The 12,952-nt window shown below is 57.2% G+C and overlaps 2 protein-coding genes across 2 annotated transcripts in view; one reads left to right on the forward strand and one right to left on the reverse strand.

Annotated features, from left to right (window-relative positions):
• The window catches only part of ACSF2 (acyl-CoA synthetase family member 2), a 29,412-nt gene extending 17,376 nt beyond the window's left edge, over positions 1-12,036 (forward strand). The window contains exons 6-17 of the mRNA XM_038546033.1: positions 283-401; positions 526-691; positions 1,261-1,356; positions 1,472-1,629; positions 1,899-1,990; positions 2,273-2,349; positions 8,662-8,769; positions 10,035-10,186; positions 11,039-11,180; positions 11,277-11,387; positions 11,533-11,601; positions 11,888-12,036. Coding sequence (XP_038401961.1) covers positions 283-401; positions 526-691; positions 1,261-1,356; positions 1,472-1,629; positions 1,899-1,990; positions 2,273-2,349; positions 8,662-8,769; positions 10,035-10,186; positions 11,039-11,180; positions 11,277-11,387; positions 11,533-11,601; positions 11,888-11,938 — 1,341 coding nt within the window. The 3' untranslated portion in view covers positions 11,939-12,036. The remainder of the gene's footprint in view (positions 1-282; positions 402-525; positions 692-1,260; positions 1,357-1,471; positions 1,630-1,898; positions 1,991-2,272; positions 2,350-8,661; positions 8,770-10,034; positions 10,187-11,038; positions 11,181-11,276; positions 11,388-11,532; positions 11,602-11,887) is intronic.
• Positions 2,570-6,571, reverse strand: CHAD (chondroadherin). The gene is made up of 4 exons (XM_038547648.1): positions 5,725-6,571; positions 3,746-3,909; positions 3,341-3,486; positions 2,570-3,105 (listed from the first exon to the last, which is right to left on the reverse strand). The coding sequence occupies exons 1-3, from the start codon at positions 6,496-6,498 to the stop codon at positions 3,345-3,347; spliced, it is 1,080 nt and encodes a 359-aa protein (XP_038403576.1). The 5' UTR covers positions 6,499-6,571; the 3' UTR covers positions 2,570-3,105; positions 3,341-3,344.
• Positions 12,037-12,952: the final 916 nt, after the last annotated feature.

The following is a 12,952-nucleotide window of genomic DNA, read 5'->3' on the forward strand; positions in this document are numbered from 1 at the left end:
GACAGTTGATGGGAGGGAGGTTGGGGAGGGCATGCACAAGTGGGTGACACCCAGTGTCTGTCCTTCCTTGGGTCTGTATGGGTGGGAGGGGAGGGTGATTGGTCAGACACAAGGCTGGTGTGTGTGTTGAGGTGGTACACGTGTCTTTGAGGGTGGTAGTGCATGTGTGAGGTGGTGTGTATGTGTGAGAGAGCAACTGTTAGTAATGACTACCCTGGAGCTGCTGCCTGGGCTTCCTGCTAACTGTTTTGGTTGTTGGGGGGGGGGGCTCCACCTCCACAGGTAGGTTGCAAAGCTCTCGCTTTCCCCAAGCAATTCAAGACTCAGCAATACTATAACATCTTGAAGCAGATCTGTCCAGAGTTGGAGAAGGCCCAGCCAGGGTCCTTGAAGAGTCAGAGGTGAGGGTGTCCCATATAGGAAAGGGTGCCTTGTGTGGCCCCCTGGTATCCCCCTGCCTCCAAGCCCAGGGATGAGGCTCCTATCAGCCTGGGCCCTGACTCTCACGACCTTCCCTAAACCCAGGCTCCCAGAACTGACCACAGTCATCTCGGTGGACGACCCTTTGCCGGGGACCCTGCTCCTGGATGAGGTGGTAGAAACTGGAAGCAAAGAGCAGCATCTGGCCCAGCTCCGGTACACCCAGCAGTTCCTGTCCTGCCATGATCCCATCAACATCCAGTTTACCTCGGTAGGGCAGAGGTCTCCAGGCTCCACACGCAGGCTAGCATGCTAGCCCCTCCTCACCCCTGTGACCCTTCCACAAGAACAAGGAGATGACCGAGGAAGTCTGGAGTGCAGAGACTCTTCTCCTGGGGCCAGCCTTAGCTATCCTCTCTGCCCTGGAAAACATTGGCCACTGGTGTCCTTGTCCCACACACACCACCCTCTTCCCTGGGTCCTGTAATCCTCAGCACAGGGGCAGATGCGCTGGGCCACCAAAGACCAGAGCTGATAGATCCACCTCCTTATTTAGCGGATGAGGAAACTGAGGCCCAGAGTGGGAATCTGCTGGTGGGCCACAGTGTTCTCTGAGCCATATTTATGAGGGGCATAAGGACAGAGACCTTTTCTGCCACCTTTCTGGATCCTAATACCTGGCACATGGTAAATGTTTGTGAGCACAGACTCGGAATGAAGGGACCTGAGGCAGTAGTCTTAGTCTCCTGCTGCCCAGTTCCAGGGCTCTCCCATACAGTGTCCCAGAGTGGGAAGGAGATGGGGAACAGGAGGCCAAGCATCACCTGCTTGTCTTCTCAGGGGACGACAGGCAATCCTAAGGGGGCCACCCTCTCCCACTACAACATTGTCAACAACTCCAACCTGATAGGGGATCGTCTGAAGATGCACCTGAAGGTGAGGGTGGCTAGCCCAGGCCCTCCTGGGGATGGGGAAACCGTGCAGGCTAGGGGCACTGGCTCCTGGGGCTTCTGGCTCCGGGACAGAACCAGCTTCCTGCCTCCATCTCCAGCCGCCAGAGGAGAAACGGATGATCCTGCCCAGCCCCTTGTACCACTGCCTGGGTTCTGTAGGGGGCACAATGGTGAGCGTGATGTATGGTACCACCTTAATCCTCTCTTCTCCGACCTTTAATGGCAAGAAAGCACTGGAGGCCATCAGCAAAGAGAGGTGAGCATCAGTGGGCAGCCCCCTGGGGGCTGATGAGCCCCTGATACTTTTCAGAGCCTCCCCCACCTTTAGCCCAGAGAAATGGAGACCAGGGGTAGTGGGGGACGCCCAGGGGAAGACCAGTCCCTGCCTCCAAAAAGCTCATCCTTCTTGTTTCCCACATGAGGGGTCTTGGCCCTTACTGCAGGTTCAGGGTGGGACAGGTGAGAACAGGGAGTTCCCTTCCCCTTCCGAGCCTGATTTTGAGATTCCTCCCCCACCTTACACAGAGGCTCCTTCCTGTATGGCACCCCCACAATGTTCGTGGACATTCTGAACCAGCCAGACTTCTCCAGTTATGACATCTCGACCATTCGTGGAGGTGGGATAGGGCCAAGGGTGGCCAGGCCAGGAGTGGCCTGGTGAGCTGAACATGTGCCCAATCTTTTATTTAGGGGGCAGTAAGATCCATAGAGAAGTGGGTGGGAGGGAGGCAGATCCTCAGTGTCCCTGGGCACTAGCCCAAGGCTAGCTGCCAGCTATAGCAACAAGGCCAGGGTCAGGGGTGAGAGGAAAATGTTCTTCCCTAGAAGGAGCTATAGGTGAATGGGGATCCGCTGGGCCTGGGAAGCTGGGAGCTGTGTCAGTCCTCTCTCTGATTCAGGTGTGATTGCTGGGTCCCCTGCACCCCCAGAGCTGATCCGAACCATCATTGACAAGCTAAACATGAAGGATCTGGTGGTGAGTGGAAGGAAGCCGGGCTGGGGCCGTGGGCAGGGGGCAGGCCAGGCCGGGGTGAGAACAGACTGGTGGGTGTGCGATGAGCTCAGGCTGGAGATCTCCACAGAAGACCGTCTCGGCTGGCCCTCGTTCCAGAAAGCAGATGTGAGAAAATGCAGTCTGCCCCTCCCCCCATTAGCAGCTTGGCGAGCCATAGAAATAGGTGACAAGAGAGTAAATATTACACATACATACATACATTTATATTTATGAAAAATTGGGAAAGAAGTGCAGCACAGTAGGGTATGCGGCAAAGCACCAGTGTCCTGCTAGAGTGTCCTGGCAGGCGGCGGGAGGGGAGGAGGGTGTCAGACTTGGGGTATGGGCTCAAGACCCTTTCTGGAAGCAAGGGGTGGGGCAAGGATCTGATGTTTGTTTCCAAATGGCAAGGTCTGGGGAGCAGAGGAAAGGAGGATTATGGAAGGGTGGCCATCCTGATGGCCACCCTGTTCTGGTTCTGAAGGACTTGAGGTCTTGGCAATAGCTTCTCTGAGAGGAGCCGTGGCGGTGGGGCCAGGGGTGATGGAGCTCTCACCATCAGGTGGAGCTGGGTCTGTGCCAGAGTGCCTGTGTCCCCCTGCCAGGACATGTCTAGAAGTGGACAGCTCTGTGCGCCAGCAGAGGCTGTGAGGAGAAGGTGGGGGTCAGAGGTGGGAAGGTCAGTAGTTTCTCCGGCGGAAGGCAGAGGCCGGTCACCAGGACCAGCTGGGTCAGGACCTGTGGAGAGGCAAGGTTCGGTGTCAGGATTCCAACGACCCAGACGAGGCTTGCAGAGAAGTATGGGAGTCCCCAGCAGTGTCCATTACCACTTTAAAGGGGAGCCCTGGCCCTCCCTGGCCCTCCCTGTGCAGATGGAGGATCTGTACGCCCGTCTGTGGGGACACGGTATCCTGAGACACCCTCCTCCCTTGCCAGAATCTCCAGAGAGGGGAGTGGGGGACCCGCCCCCCACCTGTTTAGTGGCGGCCGGCTTTCTTGGACCTCTTGGTGGGGAACTTGCAGCTGCGAAAGGCATCTGTGTCCCGGATATGCTGGCCTTTGAACTTGGCGGGCGAGGCACAAGTGGCATCAGGGCGGGAAGTCTTGGCTTCCAGCCACCTAGAGAGAGAGAGTTGCTGGGCTTGGGGAAGAGGTGTGGGAGTGCTGGGGGAGGGGCAATCGAGCCAGGGGGGTCAGGACGGACTTAGCTCTAGGACAGCCTGGAACCGTCATCTTCACGTCACAACCCCCTAGAGTCCCACCCCTATTAGGTAGCAGATCTAGGACTTATGCCCCTGCTGTGTTAGTGCAGGGCCAGTGCATCTCCACTCCATCACATGAAAGCGGGTTCTGGGAGGAAGTGTGGGGGTGCTCTCACCTCCGAAGACCCCGGAGCTGGCAGGTGCACTTCCAGGGGTTGTTGGTGAGGGTAAGGGTTTCTAGGCTGTCAAAGGGGAAGTTGGAAGGCAGCTGGTTCAGGCGGTTGTTCTCCAGATGGACATGTTTCAGTGTGGTCACGCCCAGGAAGGCACCGTCTGAGAACTGGAGAGTGAGGGGGACAGGAGTGAATGCCCAGCCTCTCCCAGCTCTGTGGCCCCGGAGGGCAGGGTCCTTCTCTGGATAGAAGCAGCGGCTCCTCAAGGAGACTGAGTTCTCTCTGGTGATCTGATCTGTACATCCACATATTGAGATAGGTGGTGTCATTTCCAAAATGCAGATGTGAGGGGCAGTCAAGTCTCTTGCCCAGGGTCACACTAGCAAGTAAACAGTAGCGGCAGGACCACACCCAGCTCCTCTTCCCCCTGGCAGTGCACTCCCTGCACAAACACTGGGACCAGGGAGGCAGCCAGAATTTGGTTCCAGCGGCCCAAGTTGGCACACCATGAAGCTGGTCAGTGTTTGGTGGGATGGGCAATGGGCCCAGGCTCCCCGAAGCCCCAGGGTCCTAGGACTTCCCCTAGCTCTGTCCTCACTGCTCCCTCCCTTACTGCTTGCCAGCAGCTATTTGTGGAGCCTCCTTAGTGGAACCTTTGGCCAGGCTGGATGGCTCCAGAGGAAACATTCTATTGGTGCCCACATCTTGGCCCAGTCATCACAGTGCTGCCTGGCCTCCCCGGCCCCAGATCAGTCCCTGCTGCCTCCTCCGCTCCCTACTAAAAGGCCACTCTGGCACTGGTGGGCCACAGGGGCCTCTGGCTTTATCTCTAGAGGGACCAGAGCTGAAGAAGGGTGGGCTCCATCCCCCCAGACAAAGGTTGGCTGCCATCCAGGCATGATTCTGCCCTCAACTCTGTGCCCATGGATCAAGGAGGGGTGTGAAGTTCCCTGGAACCAGACTGTTCTGATGATGATCTTCTACACCTTGCCCTGGTCCCCGCCCAAACCTCCTGGCCAAAGCCCCAGTACCAGAGTGATTTTCCAGTTCCGAGAAGGGATCCTGCCCCAACCCAAGGCAGCCCCACTGGGTATCCTATAGGGCAGAAAGGACTAAGCAGGGATGCGGCCAGGTGACGGGTCTGGTGGACCAAGGTGGGCAAAGGGCAGTAAGTGGTCTGGGGGACAGTGAGGCACAGCCAGTCTTCCCTGCAGGGAAGATACCTGGAGTCTTGTGCCAAATGTTGACGATGGTATGTGGCTCTCGTCTTTGGCCCTTCATAGAGCCCATGGGTGTCTTCCCTGCAACCCGGGGAATGCCCTGGTTCCCGAGCCCCACTCAGTTGAAATGGACCAGGGAATGCAGTGGGGTGTGTACGTGGGTGAACTAGGAGAGAGGGAGAACATTCACCAGGACCTCCGGGGGACATGGAGGAGGTCTTCTTCCTCATCTGTTTGCTTTCCCCTCACTCCCCAGTCCCCCACCTCAGCACACATGTACACCCCCCACCAAGAACAGGGTCTCTTTGTGGGCCTGATTTGCACAGCTCCTCAGGAAAGCTTCTCAATAAACAAACCTTCCTTTATGGGGTGGTAAGTTTACTGGAGACAGGAAAAAAACAGCAGAGGAGGGATGGAAGGTCCAACAGGAAGAGGTGGCTCCTGCCCACAGCAGGGGGTTTGGGAGCAGTGGACATGCCTCCTAGGGGCCATTGGTGGGGCCAGGGCAGCCCCAGCTCCGTCTATAAGTAGGAATCCGAGGACGGCAGTGGCTGAGACTAGGGACCGGGGCTGCAGGGCGGGATTTAGGGTGGGGATGAGGCAAGATGAGGGACAGAGCTGTCAGAGCTCTTTACCTTAGAGATAGCCAGAGAGACAGAAGCAATTTTAGAGGTGAAGGGATGGTGCCCAGCCTCGGCCCCGGATCCCCGGTCCTCTAGGCAGAAAAGGAGCCAGGACAGAGCTCTGCAGCCAGCAGCTCACCTTCTCCAGGTTGGTGTTGTCCAGCCAGAGGGTCTCCAGGTATCTGCCGAAAGACTGGAAGGCGTTGTCAGGAATGCTTTTCAGGGGGTTGTGGGACAACTTCAGCTCTTCCACCACCCGCAGCTTGCTTAGAGCAGCTGCGGGGTAGCTGGACAGCTGGTTCCTGTCCAGGTAGAACTTGGCCAGGTTCTCTACGTCGTCCAGAGCGCCGGGCTGCAGTGAAGTGAGCGCATTTTCTGACAGGTAGAGCCAGCGCAGGTCCTTGGCGCCCTGGAAGGCACCAGCGCGCAGTTCCCGAATCTTGTTGTTGTTGAGCTGCAGGATGAAGAGGTTGACGAGCGGGGAGAGCAGCCCCCGGGGCAGCTCAGTCACCTTGTTGTGGTCCAGGTAGAGGTAGGTGAGCTCGGTCAGGTCATCGAAGGCGCCGGCGCGCAGCACACGGATGTCGTTGTGGGACAGATACAGGTAGATGAGCTGCTTGAGGCCGCGGAAGGCGCCCGCAGCCACCTCGCGGATCTGGCAGTGCTGCAGATGCAGCGACACGAGGTTGGGCATGGCGCGAAACGAGTTGGCAGCCAGCACCGGGAAGTTGTTGCGCTGCAGGTTGAGCAGCTTGGTCTTCTCTGACACCTTGGGGATCTTCTGCAGCCCCACCTTGTCGCAGATGACGTGCTGCAGGTCGCCGTGGCAGTGGCAGTTCTGGGGGCACGCGGCCAGTGCCGGCAGCAGGCCGGCCAGGAGGCCGAGGACGAGCAAGAGCATCGGACGGGCCATGGCGGGGACGCCTGAGGCCGGGGCCGGGGTGGGGGGCGGCAGCGGCGGCGGGGCGCGGGCAGCGTCGAGTCCTGGGCACTCGGGTCTCCCGCCCTATTTATACGGCGGCCCTGACCGCAGCCGGCAGCCGGAGCCAGCTCCTACGTGGAGCATCCCGGCCACCGGGCTTAACTCCCTCCCGCCCGCAGATGCGCCCCCGCCCTCGACGGGGAGGGGCGGGCCCTGCCCCCAGCTGGCGGCCGTGCGGGGCTGGCGCCGCGACCCCCGAGCCCAGGCCCCCTCTCTCCCTGCGCTCCCATCCTGCCCCCCGCCCGCCCCCAGCCCCCCAAAACCTCCTCTCCGCATCCTTCGGGGACCGGGGGCACGGGTGCGTCCAGGGCCCCGAGTTCACACCGGAGAGAGGAGGCGTTCCCGAGCTTGTTTGTTTGCTCAGGTTCGCGCCCCCCTGCCCCCCTGCCCCCGCGCGCCCCCCCCCCCCCCCCCCCCGCTCGGCGCGGCGCCCTGGCCCCGGGGAGGCAGGAAGCGGGGCCGGACAGCCGGACGCGAGTCTCGCCGCGGTCGGCCGGCCGGCGGCGCTTTAATGGCACTCTTGTGCGGCGCCGGCGGAGCGTGCGAGCCGCGCTGGCGGCGGGCTCCCCCTTCCGGCCGCACAGCCCGCCAACCCCAAGGCCGTGGGCGCCCCTGCCCCGCCACCCGGCTGGTCTCGGCCCTCGCTCCCAGCGCAGGGCTTGAGTTCCGTCCGTCCCCTGCACGCCTGTCCCGTTTTTCCACGGCTGAAAGCTAACCAGAAATGTGGGAACGGGGAGGGGGGTGGGACGACCCACAGAATTCGCAGACACACCTGAAGACCACAGGCATGGAGTGGGGACAACTGAACAGCAGTCTCACCGTTTCCCCCTTCCCACCTTCCCCCTCCTTAATCTCCCTAAAATATCTCCATCTCCTCACCCGCACCCCCAGTGGTCAGGACCTGCCCCTGAGGGGTCTCTCAGGGTGGTGGCCAGAGTGGCGCCAAGGTGTACTTGGCAGAGGCCACACCTGGGCAGTGGCCCCAGGACTCTGGGGGGGGGGGGGGGGGGCGGGGCGGGGTCAGGTTCTGGCTACCAGGGACGAGCCAAGGCAGGCTGGGGTCCTGTGGGCAAGCCCTGCCCCAGCCGACCAGGTCTCTGTGTGTCCACTTGCCAGCCACGGTGTCCGGATTCCTGTGGAAAGGGAAGGGGAGGCAGGCAGGGTCTGAGCTCTGGGCTGCCAGGTCCGGGTTGTTGTCTGTGTTTGAGAGGGGGAGGGGCCAGACCCGAGCAGTGCGCCAGCTAACACAGAGGAAATTGGGGGTGGGGGTGGTGGGGGGGGGGTGGAGAATGGAAGATGGACAAAGGTCTGTTGTCTTTGCTGCTCAGGAGCCTAGAATACAGGGTAGCTAGCCCCTCTCCTAAGCCCCTTTCACCCATTGCCTCTAGAGGGGGGTCACAGTTGGCTCAGAACATTCCCTGGTGGTATTTAGGCTCCTCTAAGGCTGGCTTCTGGTTTTCTGTTGCTCAGAATGTTCCAACCACTAGAAGTGTTGGTGGTGAGGGTGCCACTGGCTTTTAAATCCTTGCTTTGGCTATATTTTAATTCTGATGGAAGTAAATTTACAGGAAAAAGCTTGGGGATCACCCACCCCAAGGCCAGGCACTGACCCCAGGTTTCGGGTGGGTGGATGGGCAGGTTCTATCTGTGCAGTTCCCAGTTGGGCCGAGGCGGGCTGGCTTTCTAATCAAGTTTATGGGACCTTCAGTTTGGAAGGAAGGGGCAGGGGATGTTGTAGTCTGAAATCAGGAAGGGGGTGGTCAGACAGCCTGGGGATGAAGGAGAGAAGGCTGGGGTATTGGTAATGCAGGGAACCACAGGCTCAGGCATGTGGCTGCTCCAGGAAGCAGGGAAAGAGCTCTGGCTAGAAAAGAATGGCTTCCTTGCTCTCAATTTTAATTTAGACCTGGGGCCCCTGCCAGTTGAGCTAGTCTGCTGGGCACGCAGTGCCTCTGACCCCTGACCCCTGGCCTCTGCTCACATGCCTCTTTTCCCACCATTCAGCTGCCTTCTACTTTCTCCCAGGTTCCTTCTCATTCCCCTTCCCCCTGCATCCTAGGGTTCCCTCCAAACAACCCTTCCCCAATCCTCCAGGTGGCTTATGGAACCACGGAGAACAGTCCCGTGACCTTCATGAACTTCGAGGAGGACACTGTGGAGCAGAAGGCAGAAACCGTGGGCAGAATTCTGCCTCACACAGAGGTGAGCCCCAGCCCTGGCCCTCTAGACCCCACCTCCTATCATCCTATCACTCAACTTTCCTGAGGATCTTATCCTGCCTTTCCTGAGGACGGTTATCACCTTCAATTAAAAGAGCCATACACTCGCTCAAGGTGTGCAGAGCTGCCACCCCCCTCCCCCGCACCGCCCCCCAGCTGCAAGGTCCTCCTCTGGCCTGGCCTGGGGCTTCTTCTGTGGGCCGAGGCCGGAGAGGGAAGAGCTGGAGCAGTGGCTGTGAGCAGTGCCAGCTGAACTCCGCACCCTCCCTTCCTGTCTGAGGTGTGTTTTTGCCAAGCCCCACTGTCTGTTTCAGGGCAGCCAGGACAGCCTCAAAGAGAAGCCAGAGCACAGAGATTTTTCCTACACAGCTCTTTCTCTCCCATATTTCTCCCCCTACTCCCCACCTTCTGCAGAGCTCCTCTGTTTGCTTGGCGTAAACACTTAATTTCCCAAGCAGCCTGTCCCTCCGAGGGCCCCTTACACCTTGAAGGCTGACCCAGAGCACCTCGCTCTGAAATTCCCAGCTGGGGTGTCTTTCCTGTGCCAACACTGGTGCTTCATGCCAGCCTGCACCACCACCACCCCCTGCCCTGTGGGGTCACTGCCAGTGTGTCCAAGCAGCCCTTCCCCAGAGGCTAACCACTATCCTCTGTGCAGACCTCTCCTGCCCTGCGCCAGGGAGTGAGTGTGCAGTGACATTAGCCCCTTCCCATGTGTCTGACAGTCTCACTGCTACTTGCTGGGATGCCCAGCTGCAAGGTAGACAGGGGCAAGCCAAGTTCTCCCCATTTCACAGATGCAGACACCGAGGCACACAGACTAAGTTTTTCTTGCACGTTGGCTGTGGCTCCTTTCTCTACCAGGGCTTTTAAACTCTGCCTCTCTGCCTCCTCCTGTTCACATGTCTCTATCACACCACCTCTTTGGCTTCTTTATTTACTGCTTAATGGGAAATAAGAGGAGACTCCCTTCTCTTCTGCACAGTTTATAATTCGTCAGCTGGCCTGCCCCTCTGCGGCAGCTGCTTCGCCTTCTGCTTCCCCAGCACCTCCTTGCCTAGGTTGTTCTTCCAGCCCAGCTCAGGTGTCTAGCCGGTGATGGATCCACTCCAGTCTTTGTCTCTCCCTTCCCTGGATTGGGATGGGCAGAGCCAGAGGGTAGAAAGGCAAAGCTCTCCCCATCCCTGAGGGCCCCCTCATCTGAGGTGAGAGGGCAGGAGGCCCCAGACTGAAGCTACTCGGTCCCAGGCCCAGATTGTGAACATGAAGACAGGAAACCTAGTAGAGCTGAACACACCCGGAGAGCTGTTCATCCGAGGGTACTGCGTCATGCTGGGCTACTGGGGTGAGCCCGAGAAGACCAAGGAAGCAATTGGACCAGACAAGTGGTATCGGACAGGGTGAGAAGGCAGCTTGGGCTGAGGAGAGGCCGGGGGGCGTGGTCTGAGGAGGGGAGGTCTGAGGCCAATCTGGAAATATTAAACTAAAACAGGGAGAACAAAGGGGCACCTGGGTGGCTCAGTCGGTTAAACATCTGCCTTTGACTCAGGTCATGATCTCGGGGTCCTGGGATCCAGTCCCACTAAGGGCTCCCGGCTTAGCGGGGAACCTGCTTCTCCCTCTCCCCGTCCCCTGCTTGTGTTCTCTTTTGATATCTCTTTCTTTCAAATAAATAAATAAAATCTCCCCAATGGGTAAAATGGGGATGCTCATGCCCTCTGCACAGGGCCCCTGAAAGGATCAAGCATAGTATGGATGAGAGTGCCCAGGACAGTGCTGTGGCCTACACAGGCATCTGTAAAATCTGAGCCAAGACTCACTCATCTGTCAATTGAACAAGTTCTTATGCACCTGCCATTTGCCAGCCCTGTTCTGGACGCCGGCCGTCTGAGGGAAGCCAAGATGAGGAGGGTCCTGCTCTTATTTTCCACATGTCTAAATGCCATGAAAACAGTAAAGTAGGGTCAAAGAAAGTGGCAGTGGTGGAGAGGGGAGCTTCTCTTAGACTGGGGGGGGAGTCAGAGAAAGCCTCTTAGAGGTGGACATGCCTGAACTGAGACCTGAATGATTAAAAAAAAAAAAAAAAAAAGCCAGCCACGAAAAGCATATATATAGAATGTCTTGTTCATGCTATATCCCCCAGACTCTAGTGCGAGACACACAGTAGGTGATCAATAAATGTTTGATGAATAAGGGAGCAAGCCAGTTAGATGAAGCAGAGGTGAGAGGCCATTCCTGGGCTTTCCTTGCAGAGACATCGCCGCGATAGACAAACAGGGCTTCTGCAAGATCGTGGGCCGCTCCAAGGATATGATCATCCGGGGCGGGGAAAACATCTACCCCGCAGAGCTTGAGGACTTCTTTCACAAACACCCGCAGGTGCTGGAAGTGCAGGTGGGTCACCCAGCCCAGGTGAGCCAGGTGAGCCCCCAGGATCAGGAAATCGGGATGGGCATGGCCATATCTAAGATCTGTTTCTGGTGCTGGAAGGTGGTGGGAGTGAAGGACGCTCGGATGGGGGAGGAAATCTGTGCCTGCATTCGCCTGAAGAAGGGGGAGAAGACTACGGAGGAAGAGATCAAGGCTTTCTGCAAAGGGAAGGTGGGAACGAACCTCAACCCACCCCAAGCTGAAGTTGCTTCATTCTCCAACCCGCTCTCCCACCGTCCCTGTCCTCACCTGCACCCCGTCTCCCTAAACCTATGACCTCGCCCAGCCTCACACTTTATCTCCCTCTCGTCTGTAGATCTCCCACTTCAAGATTCCTCGATACATCGTGTTTGTCACAGACTACCCCCTCACCGTCTCAGGGAAGGTGTGTAACAGAGACCAGAGAGGGGCAGGGGAGTGGGGGGGGGCAGGGGGCTGGGGTCCTAGGTTCCCAGAAGGCCAATTGGCCCCACCTATGCTTCCCTCAGTGATGGGCAGAAGTGTCTCTCCAGGCCAGCAGTAGGGTGACCACACAGCTCATCCTGGTTTGCCCCAAACCTTCCTGGCTTTACCCTAAGAAACTCCCCAATCCCAGGCAAACCAAGCCAGTTGGTCACCATTACTGGCAGAGGCCCCGAGCCTGGCTCTCACTCTGTTCTTTTTTCCCCTAGATCCAGAAATTCAAACTTCGAGAGCAGATGGAACAACATTTAAACCTGTGAATAAGGGATTGAGGGGTCCTCACAAGCCCTCCCTGCCCTTCCCCCCCATCCCCATCTGTCTTTGTGACTTGACATAAAGAGCTTCTCTGTTTTCTTTGGTTGGTCTCTTGCTGGCGTGCTCTCTTGGCAGCTGCTGTGGGATGGAGAAGGGATGAAGCACTTTCAGACCTCCCATCCCTTGTCACGATGGTGCTAAGCACTTTGGCGTTCATTATCTACTTAATTTAATCCTCACTCACTGGATCCCTTTGAGATACCCACCCAATTTTTTTAAAGGTATACTCATTGCTTTTTCACATTGTCAGATTACTCCAGCAAGAAGTATTCCTTTTTTTTTTTTTTTTAAGATTTTATTTATTTACTCATGAGAGACACAGAGAGAGAGGCAGAGACACAGGCAGAGGGAGAAGCAGGCTCCACGCAGGGAGCCCTGGTGGATCCTGGGTCTCCAGGATCACGCACTAGACTGAAGGTGGCGCTAAACCGCTGAGCCACCTGGGCTGCCCAAGAAGTATTCCTTTTAAAACAATAAAAGCTTTATTAAGATATAATTGCACATATCATCCAATTTACTCAAAGTATCCCATTTAATGGTTTTTAGTATATTCATAGATATGTGCAGTCATCCCCAAAGTCAATTTTTTCATTGAAGCATAGTTGACACACAATGTTACATTTGCTTCCCAAAGTCAATTTTAAACATCTTCAACACCTTAAAAAGAAACTCCAGGAGATCCCTGGGTGGCTCAGCGGTTTAGCACCTGCCTTTGGCCCAGGGTGTGATCCTGGAGTCCTGGGATTGAGTCCCACATCGGGCTCCCTGTGTGGAGCCTGCTTCTCCTTCTGCCTGTGTCTCTGTGTCTCTCATGAATAAATAAATAAAATCTTAAAAAAAAAACTCCATACCCTATAGCTATCATCCCATATCCTGTTATTCCCCTACCCACCCCCCACCCCCAATTTTTTTTAAAATAGATGAACCTGGGGCTTCCTTGATGGGCTGGGCCAGATCAA

This window comes from Canis lupus, chromosome 9, assembly GCF_011100685.1.
Source record: "Canis lupus familiaris isolate Mischka breed German Shepherd chromosome 9, alternate assembly UU_Cfam_GSD_1.0, whole genome shotgun sequence".
Taxonomy (NCBI): Eukaryota; Metazoa; Chordata; class Mammalia; order Carnivora; family Canidae; genus Canis; species Canis lupus.

Bases quoted from the DNA above. Each gene is read 5' to 3' on its own strand.
- CHAD (XM_038547648.1), bottom strand. From the start codon at position 6,498: ATGGCCCGTCCGATGCTCTTGCTCGTCCTCGGCCTCCTGGCCGGCCTG. The intron at 3,910-5,724 runs GTGAGCTGCTGG...CTCACTCTCCAG, and splicing joins ACAACACCAACCTGGAGAAG to TTCTCAGACGGTGCCTTCCT. The intron at 3,487-3,745 runs GTGAGAGCACCC...CTCTCTCTCTAG, and splicing joins CAGCTCCGGGGTCTTCGGAG to GTGGCTGGAAGCCAAGACTT.